The 20,993-nt window shown below is 41.7% G+C and overlaps 1 protein-coding gene across 4 annotated transcripts in view; it reads left to right on the top strand.

The window, feature by feature from the left end:
• Nucleotides 1-20,993, top strand: part of TEC (tec protein tyrosine kinase) — a 169,275-nt gene that overhangs the window by 133,593 nt on the left and 14,689 nt on the right. For all 4 annotated transcript variants that reach the window (XM_070372366.1, XM_070372365.1, XM_070372364.1 and 1 more), the window contains 4 exons: nt 1,726-1,791; nt 8,996-9,050; nt 14,429-14,508; nt 16,034-16,167. In XM_070372366.1, the coding sequence (XP_070228467.1) occupies nt 1,726-1,791; nt 8,996-9,050; nt 14,429-14,508; nt 16,034-16,167 (335 nt within the window). The remainder of the gene's footprint in view (nt 1-1,725; nt 1,792-8,995; nt 9,051-14,428; nt 14,509-16,033; nt 16,168-20,993) is intronic.

Genomic DNA, 20,993 nt, shown 5'->3' with positions numbered 1-20,993 from the left:
AATCTAGACTAAGCAATTTGCTTCCACATGGTGTTGTTGAATATGTATCTATGTCCCCTATATCTGGTGGTTCCACTTCTTACGATGCCAGGGTTACGCAGGTAAACACACTGGAGGTATGTTTGTCAACTTTATTCCTCCATCATAAAATTCTTCGTCAATGTTTCACTTAATGATTTTAGCATCCATTGATGATTATTGCTTAGATCTATTATTTCCTTCAGGATAGCAAAATGGAGATTTTTCTAATTCTGACGACCAAGCTTCCTCTGCTGATAACAATGGTAACCAATACTTTTAAAAATGTTATTATGGATACTTCTGGGATTCCCAGGTGGCTCAGAGGTAAAGAACCCACCTGCCAATCAATGCAGGAGACGTGGGTTCACTCCCTGGGTCAGGAAGATCCCCTGGAGAAGGAAATGGCAATCCATTTCCAAGTATTCTTGCCTGGGAAATCCCATGGAAAGAGGAGCCTGGTGGGCTCCTTGCGGTTGCAGAGAGTCAGACATGACTGAGCGACCAAACAGAAGGAGAAGCATGGATAGTTTCATATTTGGTTTTTTTCTATTGCTGTCATTATTCTTTTTGCTTGGATTGTCCCATCATGCGTCAATGGTAACTATTTTTGTTAGGGGTCCTTTTAGCCTTTCTTTCTCAGCTTCCTTGCTTTCTGAAGAAAATAAAAGAGCTCAGTTTCATTCTTGTGTTCTTCCTGGTCAAACCTGCAATTTGCCATTTCCCCATAGAGTTCTGGCTCCTTTTCATACGAAATAATATTTAAAGACAACAGGTGGGGTACTAAGATTCTATTGCTGCTGGATTGTCCTTGCTTCTAGGCCTTTCTCAGTGCACAGAGCCACATATATACACTCTTATGTGTGCATATATTATGAGTTGTTACCAGAGGCCTGGCGTGCTGCGATTCATGGGGTCGCAAAGACTGAGCAACTGAACTAAACCAGCAGTTCAAATTCAGAATTATAGTATTTTTACTCAACGTAGAAATTTTATACCTATGTCTCTTTTTCTGCTGAAATTCTTGGTTCCAGCCAAGATTCTACCTACTATGACTGCTCCTTAAATTTTAATGTGCACAGGAGTCATCTAGGGTAAAAATGCAAGGTCCCCTGGCCCCACACAGGCCTCCTCAGTTCATGTCTCTTGGGTGGGACCCAGGAATTTGTCGTTTACCGAGTGACCAGATGATGCTGATGCAGATGTTAGGGATTACTCTCTGAAAGCGTGCACTGCACAGACTGTCGCGGTGTTGCAGTGGCAGTTGTTCTCATCCCACACTGCCACTTTCCTGAAGTAGTGGTTTCTTTAAAACATCCCCAGAAAGGGTGAATTCAAGAGAAGCACCATAGAACGTTAGGAAGGGCCCTGAACCGAGTCACAAGTTCAGAATTCACATTCTGACCCTGTTGCTGGCTAGTTCTGAGCCCTTGAAGAAGTCTCAATCTTCCTAAGCTTTGGTTTCCCCACTGAAAAGTGGGTACAAGAATGTCTGCCTACCTCAGAATTTTTGTAAGGATCCAATGAGGAAATCCTTTGTAAAGCATCAAATACTGTAGATACATTGACTTATTGAGGGTCAGCCAATCTTTCTTATAAGCTTTAGGCAATATTATACTTTAATTATTCCAGAAGGGCAGTAATTTTCCTCTTAATACTGTCAGTAAAATATTTTCAGTTTATCTAAAGTGTTTTTCTTATTTCTAGGAGTGAAGGATATATCCCAAGTAATTATGTGACAGGAAAGAAATCAAACAACTTAGATCAATATGAGTAAGTAAAAGATATTTTGTGAATGTGGAGAACCAGACATTGTTTTTCTTTTCCTAATTATGTAAGGGATCTGGGAGACTAATGGTTATCTTTCACTGTCTTTATAAGGTGATACCAACTTATTCTTAACTCAGTTGTATAAGGTGGTAAATGATGCTGTAATTAGTGTATAATTAGTTTCTATTATACACTTCACCTGAACATACTATGTGTGAATCGAGTTACAGAAATGAATATAATTAAATTGATTTTAAACAAATCACAGCTTAACTGGCTTTGAAATACAGCTCATTGTTCATTCAAGAAATGAAAATACAGTTTCCTAGAGTTGCCTTTAAAAAAGCATTTGATTGTTTATTTTTTCTAACTATAATAAGTGATTATTGTTTTAAAATTGTTTGAAAATATGAAAAATGTTAATAAGGAAAAAATTATAAATCACCTAGATCTGAACTCTGTCAACATTTGTATATTTTCTTTCAATCTTTTCACTGTTTTAAAAAAATAGAATCATGCTGTATATACTGTTTTATATCCTGTTTAATTCACTTAACAATATATTTCCTCATACCGTTGAATGTTCTTCAAAAACATTTTCATAATTGTACTATGTTTCATTCTTCAAATATTTACTGAGACCTTAGTATGTATCCTGCACTGTGTGAGATCTTAAGGAGTACAACCAGGCATATAGCCACACGGATGTGCAGTAATTTATAAAATCATTTTCTTATTTGTGTGACATGAATGTTTTGGCATCTTTGCTATGTAAAAATACTGGGATACCTCTTTCTGCTTATTGTTTTAAACTAGATCTTTAAAAACCTATGTACTGGGCTAAAGGCTAGTTTTGAACTTCTTAAGACTTCTAAAGCATGCTGTCAAATTACTTTTCAGAGAAAGCAAGTGGGCTGCTGTTCATACGCCCACTAGCAGTGTGTGGCCAGGTTTTAGTGAGAGGCTCAAATATACCAAACACTGTTTGTGGTCATTCTGAGGTGGTATTTTGATGCTTCATTCACTTCTTTAAAAACAACACCATCACCACCACCTCCAACACAAAGCTGTTTCCTCTGTCCATGTCACTTCCTGTAATATGAGTGTACCTTAAAAGTCTAGAAAAGGATTAACAGATTCAAAAGTCGTAGTTCCCAGTGGTGTGACCCCTTCAAAGGTGTTTTAGAAGTAGGTGAGGGTATAAAAAACATGTAACTAAAATAGTGTTTTTGCTCTGAAATAAGTTTTAGGAAAATAGAGCATATATTTAGAATTTGGGGAAGATGCTAAAGGTAGAAACTTGGACTTGATTTTAAAGGGATCTGGTAAAGAAGTGACTGATAATTGAGGAAGGAAGTGCTTGGAAACTAGATAATCCTTATCTGAATGTAAGAGCTACCCCCTATGACTCACGGGATTACACATAAGGGCTTTAGAAAGTTTATGGTGCATTGCCATGCATTTTTTGGGTGCCTGACTCCACCTCTGCATGACTAAGGGGACTTGCTGTGGGAGCCCCCTCAGCTGGCTTCTGCCCAAGGTTGGGGATACCACGTGACAGGGTGCCAGTTCTGGCTGCATGAGAGATGAAAAACCTGTTCTCAGTGCTGACTCCTGCTATCTTTCCATGCCACGGTTGGTGTTGGATTTTGCTAAAGCCCATCTTGTAATACATCTCAAATATCTCCAGGGTTAAAAAACTTTTTGCCAGGTGCTGAACCAAGAGCAATAAGGAGTTCATGATCTGAGTCACAGTCAGCTCCTGGTCTTGTTTTTGCTGACTGTATAGAGCTTCTTCATCTTTGGCTGCAAAGAATATAATCAATCTGATTTTGGTGTTGGCCATCTGGTGATGTCCACATGTAGAGTCTTGTGTTGTTGGAAGAGGGTGTTTGCTATGACCAGTGCATTCTCTTGGCAAAACTCTATTAGCCTTTACCCTGCTTCATTCTGTACTGCAAGGCCAAATTTGCCTGTTACTCCAGGTGTTTCTTGACTTCCTACTTTTGCATTCCAGTCCCCTATGATGAAAAGGACATCTTTTTTGGGTGTTAGTTCCAGAAGGTCTTACAGGTCTTCATAGAACTATTCAACTTCAGCTTCTTCAGCGTTACTGGTCGGGGCATAGACTTGGATTAGTGTGATATTGAATGGTTTACCTTGGAAACAAACAGACATCATTCTGTCATTTTTGAGATTGCAACCAAGTACTGCATTTCAGACTCTTTCGTTGACTGTGATGGCTACACCATTTCTTCTAAGGGATTTTTGCCCACAGTAGTAGTTATAATGGTCATCTGAGTTAAATTCACCCATTCCAGTCCATTGTAGTTCACTGATTCCTAAAATGTCAGTGTTCACTCTTGTCATCTCCTGTTTGACCACTTCCAATTTGCCTTGATTCATGGACCTAACATTCCAGGTTCCTATGCAATATTGCTCTTTACAGCATCAGACCTTGCTTCTATCACCAGTCTCATCCACAACTGGGTATTGTTTTTGCTTTGGCTCTGTCTCTTCATTCTTTGTGGAGTTATTTCTCCACTGATCTCCAGTAGCATATTGGGGGGGAGTTCATCTTTCAGTGTCCTGTCTTTTTGCCTTTTCATACTGTTCATGGGGTTCTCAAGGCAAGAATACTGAAATGGTTTTCCATTCCCTTCTCCAGTGGACCACATTTTGTCAGAACTCTCCACCAAGACCCATCCGTCTTGGGTGGCCCTATGCAGCATGGCTTAATATCACTGAGTTAGACAAGGCTGTGGTCCATGTGACTAGATTGGCTAGTTTCTGTGATTGTGGTTTTAGTCTGTCTGCCCTCTGATGCCCTCTGTTAGCTCCTACCACTGAAAAATGCTGGGCTGGATGAAGCACAAACTGGAATCAAGATTGCCGGGAGAAATATCAATCAATAACCTCAGATATGCACATGACACCACCCTTATGGCAGAAAGTGAAGAAGAACTAAAGAGGCTCTTGATGACAGTGAAAGAGGAGAGTGAAAAAGTTGGCTTAAAGCTCAACATTCAGAAAACGAAGATTTATGGCATCTGGTCCCATCACTTCATGGGAAATAGATGGGGAAACAGTGGAAACAGTGAGAGATTTTATTTTGGGGGGCTCAAAAATTAAGCAGATGGTGACTGCAGCCATGAAATTAAAAGATGCTTGTTCCTTGGAAGGAAAGTTATAACCAACCTAGACAGCATATTGAAAAGCAGAGACATTACTTTGCCAAAAAAATGTCTATCTAGTCAAGGCTATGGTTTTTGCATTAGTCATGTATGGATGTGAGAGTTGGACTCTAAAGAAAGCTGAGCACCGAAGAATTGATGCTTTTGAACTGTGGTGTTGGAGAAGACTCTTGAGAGTCCCTTGGACTGCAAGGAGATCCAACCAGTCCGTTCTGGAGGAGATCAGTCCTGAGTGTTCATTGGAAGGACTGATGTTGATGCTGAAATTCCAATGCTTTGGCCACCTGGTGTGAAGAACTGACTCATTGGAAAAGATCCTGATGCTGGGAAAGATTGAAGGCAGGAGGAGAAGGGGATGACAGATGGTTGGATGGCATCACCAACTCAATGGACATGAGTTGAATAAACTCTGGGAGTTGGTGATGAACAGGGAGGCCTGGTGTGCTGTGGTCCATGGGGTCACGAAGAGTCGGACACAACTGAGTGAGTAAACTGAACTGAACTGAACTGAACTGAATCAAGAGCCCCTCTGCTGTTTGTTTGGGGGCAGGAGGAGGAGCCCTAGGCAATGGTTGTCCCCTGGGCTGGACTCAGGACTGCCAGCCTACAGCTCCCGGAGTATCAGTACCCTGGTTCTCACCTCTACATCAGGTCCCAGTTGGGGGAGGACAGAACCAGCAGAAGTGTTGCAGGAAAGAAACTGGACTCATTATGGTGGTCAGGAATATATTCTTGATGGAAACACATTAAAGGAAGAAGGTGACAGGAATGCAAGGGCCCTTAGACGGGAAAAGTCCAGAACAAGACTTTGCATGGGTGATCCAGGAGGCAAGGACCAAATTGAGAACCGGCTAAGATTTATAGCTCATTGATTGGTTGTTTTCAATTCTTTTTTTGTTATTTTATACCTGTTGCCTCCTTTTTATAATTTACCCAGCCTACCCTCCCCAAGAAGCTTGGCTAGGATCTTTCCTTTCCAGAAAGGACTCAGTATCCCTAAATCAGCTTTTCCCCTCAATTCAGACACCACCATGAAGTCCTATCCATTTAAGTGTTTGAAGTGACTAGCCAGTCTGAAACCCTCATTCCCATTAGGGTTTTGATATCTAAGAAGGGAATGACAAGTTACTTACAAATCCTGACGTTGTTTCTAGAGATATATTGTACCTTCATCAAGGGGAACTAACTGATCTCCCTAGGTATTTGTGTACCAGGCTTGTGAGCGATGCGTGTGCTGGCGTCCTAGAGCTGTAACTCTCCTCACCGTGTGTGCTTCCTCACATTCCCACCCTCTGCATCGTTCTTTCCCATACGATGCGTTCAGCATCCTTTCCCTCTTGTCTGTCCCTCCGTGCCCGGTACCTCCGTGCCCATACCTTCTATGATAGGTATCATAGAAGAGACAAAGAGGCCACAAAGAACCGTTACGAAATACTCACCAAGAGCCACAGGTTGATTCCTCTTTTGATTTGCTCATCACTCCTTCCTGTTTTCCTTCCACTTTAGTGTCTGAGTTTCTATTCTAGGGAAAGAAAGCATCCTTTCTGGGGAACCTGCAAATGCCTTAAAAATGACTGCTTAGAACAGGATTTGTGCTGTGAATTCCTTTTCTTTCCTTATTTTCTTTATCCCTTCCTAGAAGCCTGAATCCGAGAAGGCAGTGGCACCCCACTCCAGTACTCTTGCCTGGAAAATCCCATGGATGGAGGAGCCTGGTAGGCTGCAGTCCATGGGGTCGCTAAGAGTCAGACACGACTGAGCGACTTCACTTTCACTTTTCACTTTCATGCATTGGAGAAGGAAATGGCAACCCACTCCAGTGTTCTTGCCTGGAGAATCCCAGGGACAGGGGAGCCTGGTGGGCTGCCGTCTATGGGGTCGCACAGAGTTGAACACAACTGAAGTGACTTAGCAGCAGCAGCAGCAGGAGCTTGAATATACTAAGTGAGGAAAGGACCTCTTTTTTTCCCCCGAGTTTCTTATATCTAATTCCTCTTGAAAGCCACAGTCTAGTTTTACTGACTACTTGCATGTGAATGTGAGACTAATCCTCCATTGTTTACTCTTGCTGTGAGAATATGGGCTTGGATTTTCTGTGATTAGTTAAGAGAATATTTTTCAGTCTTTCAGATCCTGCTGGTTTATAATGCATAATGAGAGATCCAGTTACTGTTCTTAATTATTTCTTATGACTGTTTTTAAGAAGATAAATATTTCCTCTATCAATGAGAAAGCTTTAGGGACAGAATCCAATCTGTTCTCCTTTTTTTTTTTTTTAATGTGAACCATTTTAAAAGTCTTTAGTAAATTCGTTAACAATGTTGTTTCTGCTATATGTTTCTTTTTTTTTTGGTTGCAAGGCACTTAGGATCTTAGCTCCCCAATCAGGGATCAAACCCACACCTCCTGCATTGAGAGGTGAAGTCTTAACCACTGGACAGCCAGGAAAGTCCCCTCCTCCTTTATTTCATTTCTCAATTACTTTCAGAAATTGATCAGAACTATAGCTTTGTTGAATGTGGTCCCAGTTCATAAAGTGGGACCCACAGAAGTGAGATCTTAATACCCACAATTCTGAGGCCTGGTTAATCATTTCAGGTTCCAAATAAAATAAGTTACTGGCTTGTACTGAGATTATAATTTGTGTTTGGCTGCTACAACTGCTTAAAAGAATCTTGATGAGAAAAGATCTTGTATTTTTTTTCTTTGTGTTTTTCTCTTCCTCAGTCAGGGAAGGCCTTTGTATTTGCTTGTCTCACAGTGTTTGCTGGGCCAAAAATAGGTGCTCATCCTCTTATAAAAGCCTGAAACAGTGACAAAAAATTCACGTGTTTAGAGGGGCCAAGCTAAGTTTTGTAATATTGGAACCCTCAGGAAATATGACTGGTGGAGGGTTCTGCCCATGAAAGGCCATCTAAAACAAAACAGCAGAGAGCAAAAACCCAAGTGTAAAGCTGACAGTTTGAGGGACTTGTCTAGTGGTTCAGCGGTTAACATGCTTCCTACACGGGGCGGGGTGGTGGGAGTGGGGTGGTGGGCATGGATTCCTGGTCAGGAATTAGGATTCCACATGTCACACGGCCAGAAATATAAATAAACCTGACAATTTGAGTTCATCTTCTTCGGCCAACTTGATTATAATCCCATGGAGAGATTGAGCTGTGGAAAGCAAGGGAAGGGGTGTACTTCTGAGCATGAAGTGGGAGATGGCAGTATCCATCTTTCCTTAGGAAAAATTTCCCAAGGGGTAAAAGGGGCGCTGATATGCAGGGGCTTAGCACAGAGTGGGGAGGGCAGGCGCCACTGCTTGGCCCTGGCGGAGTTCCTACAGCACACCTGAGGAGGCTCCCAGGGGTTAGGACTGTGCTAGAAGCAGTACGTCGGGAAGACCCAGGAGGCCTCTTCTGTTTTGCTCTGTTTCTTTCAACACTTGGGACCTTTGTGAAGTTCACTAGGGGAGTCTTCCTGATAAGCTGAGATGAAATCTACTGCCTGTTGGTGGGATGGAGGCTTAGGATTAGATTTAATTTGAATTAAAGACAATAATGTAGTGATATTTCCTGCATATTTGAGTCTGTGGGGTAAAATTCATTCTTGCTGTTATTATAATAGTGAAAAATAGGAATGATTTTTATGTTAACTAATAAAAAAGAGCTTAAATAAATTATGGCACATCCAGACTGTGAACTATATTGTTTTGCAAAGATGTGTGTGATACACTGTTAAGTGAAAAAATCCAGGTTCTGATACAGCAAGTATACTTTGATCAGCTTTAATAATGAAAATGAGAATGTTAGCATACATATGGGTCTTTATAAAAATATGGGTAGAAAAAGTCTGCAAGTATGTACATCCAAATGTTACTAGTGGTTTTCTATTTTATAGAGATCATGCATGATATCTTGTTCTTATTTATTGTTTGTCATTGGGGAGCAGTATTGCCTTGCTAATTCTAAAAAGAAAAAAGAACAATTAAAGTACCTGAGGTCTTAAACATATCTTTTTCTGTTCAGATGGTATTGCAGAAATATGAATAGGAGCAAAGCAGAGCAACTCCTTAGAAGTGAGGTAAGTGTTTGTACTTGTTTTGTGGGTTTGGTTCCAGCACAGAATCAATTGAAATTAATTCCCGATTAGAAATTCCACCTACCTCTGTGACCAAAGCCTAAAAAAATACCATGATGTACGTACAAATTAAAAAAAAAAAAAATTTAAAAGCGAAGGCTGCCATATTTGTTTCCTGGGGCTACTGTAAACAAAGTACCACAAACTGAGTGCTGTACCAAAGTAGCACAAGCAGAAGTTTGTTGTTTCACGGATCTGAAGGTCAGAAACCTGAAATCCAGATGTCAGCAGGCTGGGCTCCTTCGGGGGCTGTGAGGGAGGGATCTGAATGAGGCCTCTCTCCCTTTCTCCCTGTGGTTCTTCCCTCTATGCATATCTGGCTCTGTGTCCAGATTTCCCTTTTATAAGGACTCCAGCCACATAGGATTAGGGCTCCCTGCCCCATGACCTCATTTCCACTTGATTGCCTCCATACATCTCCACAGAAGGTCACGTTCTGAAGCACCAGGGATCAGAACTCCAGTGTATGTTTTTCAAGGGGGAAAGAAAGTCCCTGTTCTTCAGTCGCCCAGTCGTGTCTGACTCTTTGTGACCCCATGGACTGCAGCAGGCCAGGCTTCCCTGTCCTTCACCATCTCCAGGAGTTTGCTCAAACTCCTGTCAACAGATTTATGCTATACTATGCTATGCTAAGTCACTTCAGTCGTGTCCGACGCTGTGTGACCCCATAGATGGTAGTCTACCAGGCTCCCCCGTCCCTGGGATTCTCCAGGCAAGAACACTGGAGTGGGTTGCCATTTCCTTCTCCAATGCATGAAAGTGAAAAGTAAAGTGAAGTTGCTCAGTCGTGTCCGACTCTTAGTGACCCCATGGACTGCAGCCTACCAGGCTCCTCTGTCTATGGGATTTTCCAGGCAAGAGTACTGGAGTGGGGTGCCATTGCCTTCTCCGAACAGATTTATAACAATGGATAATAGCTATACATGGCCAACGTTTTCTTTACTGTTTCTTACTGATTTATCATTTGCTACCTTAATGTTAGTACTTATATGTATTTTTTTTTTTTGCTTCAAGTTGTTTTAAAACAGTTTAACATCAATATTACATGCTATCTTTTATAAATGAAGTGTTAACACAGTATTTAGTTGCCTTTAGAAATGTGCCAAAATTCTTGCACTTTAGAAATAATTACAGTGGCAAGATGAAATCTAGTCTAGAGGAAGCTAAGTGGACTGAATAAGGAGACCCATCCAAGTCTAGCTGTGACTTTTCTAGTCTATTTTTGGCATCTGTAAGGCCAAAATGTTGTATTAGAAGATGACCTCTACAGTTCTCTGCATTTATGACCTAGTTATTCTATTTAGTAATAGTTCTGTTAAACCTGTGCTTTCTCATTTTGTCTCCTGCTTATTATCCCTAGTTGAGGTTTGGTTGGGTGCTTATTTCTTATAGTTTATGTTAAGAGATCAGTACATTCATGCATGCTAAGTTGCTTCAGTTGTGTCAGACTCTTTGTGACCCTATGAACTGTAGCCTGCCAGGCTCCTCTGTCCATGGGATTCTCCAGGCAAGAAAACTGTAGTGGGTTGCCATTTCCTCCTCCAGGGGATCCTCCGGACCCAGGGACTGAACCCATGTCTTTTACATCTCCTGCATTGGCAGGCAGGTTCTTTGCCACCATTGCCACCTGGAAAGCCCATACTGGAAGAGAGCAATAGCAGGTGATTATGCTTGATTCAGAGATCAAATTGCCAACATCCACTGGATCATCGAAAAAGTAGAGAGTTCCAGAAAAACACCTACTTCTGCTTTATTGACTACGCCAAAGCCTTTGACAGTGTGGATCACAAAAAACTTGAACATTCTTTAAGAGATGGGAATACCAGACCACCTTACCTGCCTCCTGAGAAATCTGTATGCAGGTCAAAAAGCAACAGTTAGAACCAGACATGGAACAACAGACTGGTTCCAAATTGGGAAAGGAGTATGTCAAAGCTGTATATTGTCACCTTGCTTATTTAACTTATATGCAGAGTACATCATGTGAAATGCTGGGCTGGTTGAAGGACAAGCTGAAATCAAGATTACTGGGAGAAATATCAATAATCTCAGATATACAGATGATGCCACCCTTATGGCAGATAGCAAAGAGGAACTAAAGAGCCTCTAGATGAAAGTGAAAGAGGAGAGTGAAAAAGTTGGCTTAAAGCTCAACATTCAGAAAACTAAGATCATGGCATCTAGTCCCATCACTTCATGGTAAATAGATGGAGAAACAATGGAAACAGTGACAGACTTTATTTTCTTGGGTTCCAAATCACTGCAGATGGTGACTGCAGCCATGAAATTAAAAGACGCTTGCTCCTTGTAAAAGATGCTTACTCCTTGGAAGGAAAGTTATGACCAACCTAGATAGCATGTTCAAAAGCAGAGACATTACTTTGCCAACAAAGGTTCATCTAGTCAAGGCTATGGTTTTTCCTGTGGTCATGTATGGATGTGAGAGTTGGACTGTGAAGAAGGCTGAGCGCCAAAGAATTGATGCTTTTGAACTGTGGTGTTGGAGAAGACTCTTGAGAGTCCCTTGGACTTCAAGGAGATCCAACCAGTCCATTCTGAAGGAGATCAGCCCTGGGATTTCTTTGGAAGGACTGATGGTAAAGCTGAAACTCCAGTACTTTGGCCACCTCATGTGAAGAGTTGACTCATTGGAAAAGACTCTGATGCTGGGAGGGATTGGGGGTAGGAGGAGAAGGGGACGACAGAGGATGAGATGGCTGGATGGCATCACTGACTCGATGGACGTGAGTCTGGGTGAACTCCGGGAGTTGGTGATGGACAGGGAGGCCTGGCGTGCTGGGATTCATGGGGTCACAAAGAGTCGGACATGACTGAGCGACTGATCTGATCCGATCTGATCTGCTCCTTGTAAGAAAAGCTATGACCAACCTAGACAGCATATTAAAAAGCAGAGACATTACTTTACTGACAAAGATCCATCTAGTCAAAGCTGTGGTTTTTGCATTAGTCATATATGGATGTGAGAGTTGGACTCTAAAGAAAGCTGAGTGCCGAAGAATTGATGCTTTTGAACTGTGGTGTTGGAGAAGACTCTTGAGTTCCTTGGTTTGCAAGGAGATCAAACCAGTAGATCCTAAAGGAAATCAGTCCTGAATATTCATTGGAAGGACTGATGCTGAAGCTGAAACTCCAATACTTTGGCCACCTGATGCAAAGAACTGACTCATTGGAAAAGACCCTGATGCTGGGAAAGATTGAAGGCGGGAGGAGAAGGGGACGACAGAGCATGAGATGGTTGGATGGCATTGCTGACTCTATCTATTGACATGAGTTTGAGCAAGCTCCAGGAGTTGGTGACAGACAGGGAATTCTGGCGTGCTGCCGTCCATGCAGTTGCAGAGTCAGACACACGTGAGTGACTGAACTGAACTCAACTCATGCTTGATTCATATGACATGTCACCTCTCCTCCCATTCTGTGGGTGGCTCCACAGTGAAAGGCCGCTGTAGGGCAGTGGGTACCTAGAAGGCTTGAGGTCTAAATCCTGGCTCTGCTCTTTATTAGCCATTTGACCTGGGGTAAATTTCCAACCTTTCTGTGCTTCATTTCCTCACCTGTAAACAGGTAAGGGGATAATAGCAGTACCTACCTCAAAAGACTATTTTGAGGACTGAGTAGATCCACATATAATATATCAAAGCAGAGTAAGTTTTCAATAAGTATGTGCAGTGGCACCCCACTCCAGTACTTTTGCCTGGAAAATCCCACGGGCGGAGGAGCCTGGTGGGCTGCAGTCCGTGGAGTCGCTAGAGTTGGCCTGAGCGACTCTAGCGACTTCACTTTCACTTTTCACTTTCATGCCTCGGAGAAGGAAATGGCCACCCACTCCAATGTTCTTGCCTGGAGAATCCCAGGGACGGGGAAGCCTGGTGGGCTGCCGTCTATGGGGTCGCACAGAGTCGAGTACGACTGAAGCGACTTAGCAGCAGCAGCAGGGACTTCCTTGGTGGTCCAGTGGTTAAGACTCTCTTCTCCACTGCACTGGGCACCTGTTTGATCCCTGGTTGGGAAACTGAGATCTCACATGCCACACAGTGCAGCCAAAAACAAAAGAAAATAAGCACACAGACAAACAAAATGTGTTTTACTAGAAAATCTTCCAGCAAAGATAAAGGAATAGTTCTGCTTTATAGAGTAAAATCATTTCCAGGAAATTTTGTGTAAGCAAATAATGTTAACTCATGGGAAACATAAATCGGGAAACAAAGTTTACTGACCAATAAATTATTATGATCATTGTCCCTAATTGTTCTTATCAGATTTATTTTGGGGGCTTTATTTCATTCCATTGTCTTTCCTAGGAATAAGGAAAGACTGTTTTTATTTTCATCTGCTAGGCACACTTTCCAAGCAGATTCAGTGTTGGAGACTGACTGTGGTGCTATTGGTGGAGAGGTGTTTGAGGTTCCTGGCTTCTGTTTCTTGCTCTTAGGCTTAGAACTTGATGAGGATTTATCTCTTGACCATTCACTGTGTTTCTGCCTTTTGGTTTTCTCTGCTTAAGTTGCTTGTGCTTCCGTCTCTCCTTTTGTAAAGAGTGATATTTAACATAGATTTCTAGGGGAATTAAGGACTTTTTAAAGTGTTTCTATAAAGAGCACTGAGATGTTTATAGGAAAAATGCTATGTGGACAAAGATGATATAGAGTTAGGATTCACGACTTCTAGAAAATACAAAAAATGTATGAAATGAAACCCAGTTGTTAAGAAATGCCGTTTTCAGTAACTGTTTCCCCATATGTCCAGGAAGTAAAGGAATTGCAAAACTTGTCTGTCAGTTCTGGAAGGGCCCTGAGAGATTATCTTGTTGAAATGTCTCCTACTAGTGTGTGTTCCATGCATTGGAGAAGGAAATGGCAACCCACTCCAGTGTTCTTGCCTGGAGAATCCCAGGGACAGGGGAGCCTGGTGGGCTGCCGTCTATGGGGTCGCACAGAGTTGGACATGACTGAAGCAACTTAGCAGCAGCAGCAGCGTGTGTGTGAAGAGTTACAGCTATGGGGAATTATGAGTGTGCTTTCTTTAACCAGTCCATGGGTCGCAACAGTCCACGGGTTGCAAAGAGTCGGACACGACTGAGCGACTTCACTTTCACTTTCACTTTCTTTAACTAATCTCACGGTCCAGTAATGTGAAGTGAAACATCACGTGGATGACTTACCTGTTGCTAAGTTGTGCTTCTCCAACCAGATTTTCTAGGCAGAGGATAATAATCATAAAATCATAAGACTGGGTTCTTGGATCTTCTGTATGGCATTGATATTGGATTGAAATAAAATTTTTCTTAACTTGGATTTTAGGATAAAGAAGGTGGTTTTATGGTAAGAGATTCCAGTCAACCAGGCATGTACACAGTTTCCCTTTATACAAAGTTTGGAGGGTAAGTAATCTCTCTGTCTTTTAATTCAGAATTTTTGAATGCAGTTCTTACATAGCTTGCATGGATTCCTGAAAAATAAGCTGCAATTCAGAATTTTAAAATCTGAACTTGATTTCTAAAGTCTATGTGCTGTGCTGTGCTGTGCTTAGTCGCTCAGTCATGTCCAACTCTGTCCCCATGGACTGTAGCTTACCAGGTTCCTCTGTCCATGGGGATTCTCCAGGCAAGAACACTGGGGTGGGTTGCCATGCCCTCCTCCAGGGGATCTTTCTGACCCAGGGATCGAACCAAGTTCTCCCGCACTGCAGGTGGATTCTTTACTGTCTGAGCCACCAGGGAAGCCCTAAATTCTATAACATTTTTGTATTCATATCTAGTAATTGTCCTCATCATTTTCTATATATGTATTTGTTGAGAATGGCTATAGAAACCTTGGGGCTTCCCAGCTGGTACAGTAAAGAATACAACTGCCAATGCAAGAGACTCAGGTTTGATCTCTGAGTCTGGAAGATCCCCTGGAGTAGGAAATGACAACTCACTCCAGTATTCTTACCTGGAAAATTTCATGGACAGAGGAACCTGACTGGCTACAGTCTATGGGGTCACAAAGAGTCAGACACCACTGAGGGACTGAGCACACACACACATAGAAATCTTAGCAACATTCCACAGATAATTACTTTGTACTGTGCTAGTGGTAAGGCTACCACACTGAGTTGCTTCCAGTTGCTTGGTGGGGATTTCTTTCAGAGAAGCAAACAGGCAGTGCTGGTATATATGAGTGAGTGCTGGGCAGAGTGCCTGTGTGGCAGGGTAGTGGGGTACATAGCCCAGACACATCTGAGTTAGTCATTAATACTACCTACTGACATCCAATCTGAGACCTGATGGATGAGGCAGGTGGAGGTTGGAGGGAGGGGAACAAGTGTTTCTGACACAGGAAATTGCTGGACCCAGAAGTGAAGGAGCACTTGGCAAGCTGAGGAAAGTGTATTGTAACTAGATTGTAGAATGGGAGGGGTGGGGCAAGGGAGGAGAGAGGAACCTGAGAAGGAAATGTGAAGTCTGAGCTTTATCTTAACACCAGCAAGAGTTCTCTGAAAAGGACTTTTAGCAGATGACTCAAGAAGATCTGTGTTACAGAAAGATATCTAAAACAGAAGTTGTACATGTTTTATAAGTTCAGTTTATTCACTTTTAGAGGTCCTCTGAACATTTGTAACATCAATAATAGGGACAAAAAGCAGTAGCCAGCTAATTGCTATTTTAAGACTTTAAACTATTAGTAAAGAGTTGGTAGAAATTCTTTTTTACATTCTCATGCAAGAGATCAATGATGTTATCAGTGACCACTTTAAATCCCATCTGCTAATTTGAAAGGTGAAATTAAGAAGAACATGGGGAAAAATAAAATTTGTGTTGGAGACTAGATGGGGCTATATGTAGGGACCCTGGTAGAAAATATCTTACAAGTGAAGTTATGTTATTCCAACTTAGTTCTAACACATTTGGATTTTTGTTATAGCGAAGGTTCCTCAGGTTTCAGGCATTACCATATAAAGGAAACAATGACATCTCCAAAGAAGTATTATCTGGCAGAAAAACATGCTTTTGGTTCAATTCCTGAGATTATTGAATATCATAAGCACAATGCAGCAGGTAAGTAAGCTGTTAAAACCTATTTCAAATATGCTTAGAATAATTAGACATTGTGATGCGTTCTTCCTGGAGCAATTTTATATTGCAGTTAGTTGTAGAATGTCATTGGTTGCATATTAAGGAAATGATATATACAAAGAAAAATCAGAAATAATGACTAAAGAAGTGCAGTCTTGACCTTTAAATGCAAGTTATTTTTGTTGTAGGTGGCAAAGGTTCACATTTCTGTGGTTTATACCCTTGGTGCTGACAAACACTCTTTGCTTGACCAAACTTTAGTCAGGGTCTGGAACCATCTCCTAGGTCCATCAGTATATTTTCTTATAAAATCCAATTTTAGCAATAACACTGCTATGTCAGTTTAACCAGAACCTCTTAACCTTGAGATCTGATACATATCTAAGCACCCTCAGTATCTGATTGAGTTCCTCATCTCCAGTCATCCCCTGCGTGATAGTCCGGCACCCTGGCTTATCTTCAGTGAGAATAATCTTGCTGCAAGATTCCTGATAGATGGGCTTAGCTAGAACCATCCCCACTCCTCCCTCCACTGGTGTTTCTTTTAGTAATTTTCCACCCACTGAACCCCACCCTTCTCCTTGGCTGTAAGCTTTCACTTACCCATGCTGTATTTGGAGTTGAGTCCATCTCTCTCCCCTATTCTAAAATCCCATTGCTGTGGTCCCTATACCTGTCACAGTGGTGCTGATTGAAGCCTGCCGAACCATCTGTGACAGTGTCGTTGAATATTTTTTTTTTTCCTTTAACAGTACCAGACTAAAATTCAACATATGTCTGTGTCAGAGTTGTCACAGAAGCTACCAGATGAGCAGCTTGGGTTTAGGTCTATGTTAGAGGCTTCTAGAAACTAGAGTAATAGTGTCCCAGACAAGTTTCCCATCTTTCTGAATCTCTGCTACACTTGCCACTGAATGGGAATAAACCAAACACCAAAAATAAAACCAGAGACCACAGTTTTGCCCATTGAGGCTCCACAGGATGAAACAGAGAGGTTTCTAGCTTTTGACTTCAAAGGTATAACTGAGTAGAGAGCCAAGCATCCAACCCAATTTATAGATACTTTATTGAAGGCTTTTGCCAAGAATGTTGATATTTGTGACTCTCTTTACTTTTCTCAGATAATGATAGAAACCGTTATTGAAATATAATTTACACATCCTAAAGTTCATCTGTGTGATATGTTCATAAATTAGTAATTTACAGAGTTGTGTCAACTGTCACCATAATCTAAGGTCATTTTTACTATCCCCCACAAGAAATCTTGAACCCATTAATCAGTTCAGTTCAGTTCAGTCGCTCCGTTGTGTCCGACGCTTTGCAACCCCATGAATCACAGCATGCCAGGCTCCCTGTCCATCACCAACTCCCAGAGTTCACTCAGACTCACGTCCATCAAGTCAGTGATGCCATCCAGCCATCTCATCCGCTGTCGTCCCCTTCTCCTCTTGCCCCCAATCCCTCCCAGCATCAGAGTCTTTTCCAATGAGTCAACTCTTCGCATGAGGTGGCCAAAGTACTGGGGTTTCAGCTTTAGCATTATTCCTTCCAAAGAACACCCAGGACTGATCTCCTTTACAATGGACTGGTTGGATCTCCTTGCAGTCCAAGGGACTCTCAAGAGTCTTCTCCAACACCACAGTTCAAAAGCATCAATTCTTCGACTCTCAGCCTTTTTCACAGTCCAACTCTCACATCCATACGTGACCAGTGGAAAAACCATAGCCTTGACTAGATGGACCTTTGTTGGCAAAGTAATGTCTCTGCTTTTGAATATGCTATCTAGGTTGGTCACAACTTTCCTTCCAAGGAGTAAGCGTCTTTTAATTTCACGGCTGCAATCACCATCTGCAGTGATTTTGGAGCCCAGAAAAATAAAGTCTGACACTGTTTCCACTGTTTCCCCAACTATTTCCTATGAAGGGATGGGACCAGATGCCATGATCTTCGTTTTCTGAATGTTGAGCTTTAAGCCAACTTTTTCACTCTCTACTTTCACTTCCATCAAGAGGCTTTTTAGTTCTTCACTTTCTGCCATGAGGGTGGTGTCATCTGCATATCTGAGGTGATTGGTATTTCTCCCGGCAATCTTGATTCCAGCTTGTGCTTCTTCCAGCCCAGCATTTCTCATGATGTACTCTGCATATAACTTAAACAAGCAGGGTGACAATATACAGCCCTGATGTACTCTTTTTCCTATTTGGAACCAGTCTGTAGTTCCATGTCCAGTTCTAACTGTTGCTTCCTGACCTACATACAGGTTTCTCAAGAGGCAGATCAGGTGGTCTGGTATTCCCATCTCTTTCAGAATTTTCCAGAGTTTATTGTGATCCACACAATCAAAGGCTTTGGCATAGTCAATAAAGCAGAAATAGATGTTTTTCTGGAACTCTCTTGCTTTTTCCATGATCCAGCGGATGTTGGCAATTTGATCTCTGTTTCTTCTGCCTTTTCTAAAACCAGCCTGAATGTCTGGAAGTTCACAGTTCACATATTGCTGAAGCCTGGCTTGGAGAATTTTGAGCATTACTTTACTAGCATGTGAGATGAGTGCAATTGTGCAGTAGTTTGAGCATTCTTTGGCATTGCCTTTCTTTGGGATTGGAATGAAAACTGACCTTTTCCAGTCCTGTGGCCACTGCTGAGTTTTCCAAATTTGCTGGCATATTGAGTGCAGCACTTTCACAGCATCATCTTTCAGGATTTGAAATAGCTCAACTGGAATTCCATCACCTCCACTAGCATTGTTCATAGTGATACTTTCTAAGGCCCACTTGACTTCACATTCCAGGATGTCTGGCTCTAGGTCAGTGATCACACCATCGTGATTATCTGGGTCGTGAAGATCTTTTTTGTACAGTTCTTCTGTGTATTCCTGCCACTTCTTCTTAATATCTTCTGCTTCTGTTAGGTCCATACCATTTCTGTCCTTTATTGAGCCCATGTTTGCATGAAATGTTCCCTTGGTATCTCTAATTTTCTTGAAGAGATCTCTAGTTTTTCCCATTCTGTTGTTTTCCTCTATTTCTTTGCATTGGTCGCTGAGGAAGGCTTTCTTATCTCTTCTTGCTATTCTTTGGAACTCTGCATTCAGATGCTTATATCTTTCCTTTTCTCCTTTGCTTTTTGCTTCTCTTCTTTTCAGAGCTATTTGTAAGCCCTCCCCAGACAGCCATTTTGCTTTTTTGCATTTCTTTTCCATGGGGATGGTCTTGATCCCTGTCTCCTGTACAATGTCACGAACCTCTGTCCATAGTTCATCAGGCGCTCTATCAGATCTAGTCCCTTAAATCTATTTCTCTCTTCCACTGTATAATCATAAGGGATTTGATTTAGGTCATACCTGAATGGTCTAGTGGTTTTCCCTACTTTCTTCAATTTCAGTCTGAATTTGGCAATAAAGAGTTCATGATCTGAGCCGCAGTCAGCTCCTGGTCTTGTTTTTGTTGACTGTATAGAGCTTCTCCATCTTTGGCTGCAAAGAATATAATCAGTCTGATTTCAGTGTTGACCATCTGGTGATGTCCATGTGTAGAGTCTTCTCTTGTGTTGTTGAAAGAGGGTGTTTGCTATGACCAGTGCATTTTCTTGGCAAAACTCTATTAGTCTTTGCCCTGCTTCATTCCGTATTCCAAGGCCAAATTTGCCTGTTACTCCAGGTGTTTCTTGACTTCCTACTTTTGCATTCCAGGCCCCTATAATGAAAAGGACATCTTTTTTGGGTGTTAGTTCTAAAAGGTCTTGTAGGTCTTCATAGAACCGTTCAACTTCAACTTCTTCAGCATTACTGGTTGGGGCATAGACTTGGATTACTGTGATATTGAGTGGTTTGCCTTGGAAACGAACAGAGATCATTCTGTCATTTTTGAGATTGCATCCAAGTACTGCATTTCAGACTCTCTTGTTGACCATGATGGCTACTCCGTTTCTTCTAAGGGATTCCTGCCCACAGTAGTAGATATAATGGTTATCTTAGTTAAATTCACCCATTCCAGTCCATTTCAGTTCGCTGATTCCTAGAATGTCGATGTTCACTCTTGTCATCTCATTTTGACCACTTCCACTTTGCCTTGATTCATGGACCTGACATTCCAGGTTCCTATGCAGTATTGCTCTTTACAGCATTGGACCTTGCTTCTATCACCAGTCACATCCACAACTGGGTATTGTTTTTGCTTTGGCTCCATCCCTTCATTCTTTCTGGAGTTATTTCTCCACTGATCTCCAGTAGCATATTGGGCCCCTACTGACCTGGGGAGTTCCTCTTTCAGTATCCTATCATTTTGCCTTTTCATACTGTTCATGAGGTTCCCAAGGCAAGAATACTGAAGTGGTTAATAGTCATCACCTAATCCCCTTCACCAGTCCAGCCCTAGGCAACCACTAGTCTATGTTCTCTCTTTACAGATTGGCCTGTTTTGGATTTTCATGTAAATGGAATCATACAATATGTGGTGTATTGTGACTATATGTGGTCTATTGTGCTTCTTTGAGTATAGTATGTCAGAGCCTCTATAAGTACTCTATTCTTTTTCATTGATGAATAATCATCTATTGTGTAGTTGTTTATCCATTTTGTGTCATTCATTAGTTGATGGACATTTGGGTTGTTTGCACCTTTTGGCTGTTTTCAGTTATGCTGCTATGAACATATGTGTACAAGTTTTTGCCTGGGAACATGTTGCATTTTTCTTGGGTACTTACCTAAGAATGGATTTGCTAGATGATATAGCAACTCTGTGTTTAATATTGATGAACTAATTTCATATCAATTTATCCCCCAAAGAATTTTTTCTTATCTTTTATTC

Source organism: Bos mutus, chromosome 6 (genome assembly GCF_027580195.1).
Source record: "Bos mutus isolate GX-2022 chromosome 6, NWIPB_WYAK_1.1, whole genome shotgun sequence".
Classification (NCBI taxonomy): domain Eukaryota; kingdom Metazoa; phylum Chordata; class Mammalia; order Artiodactyla; family Bovidae; genus Bos; species Bos mutus.
The sequence above is the reverse complement of the archived record's forward strand: the minus strand, read 5'-3'. Positions and strand labels throughout refer to the sequence as shown.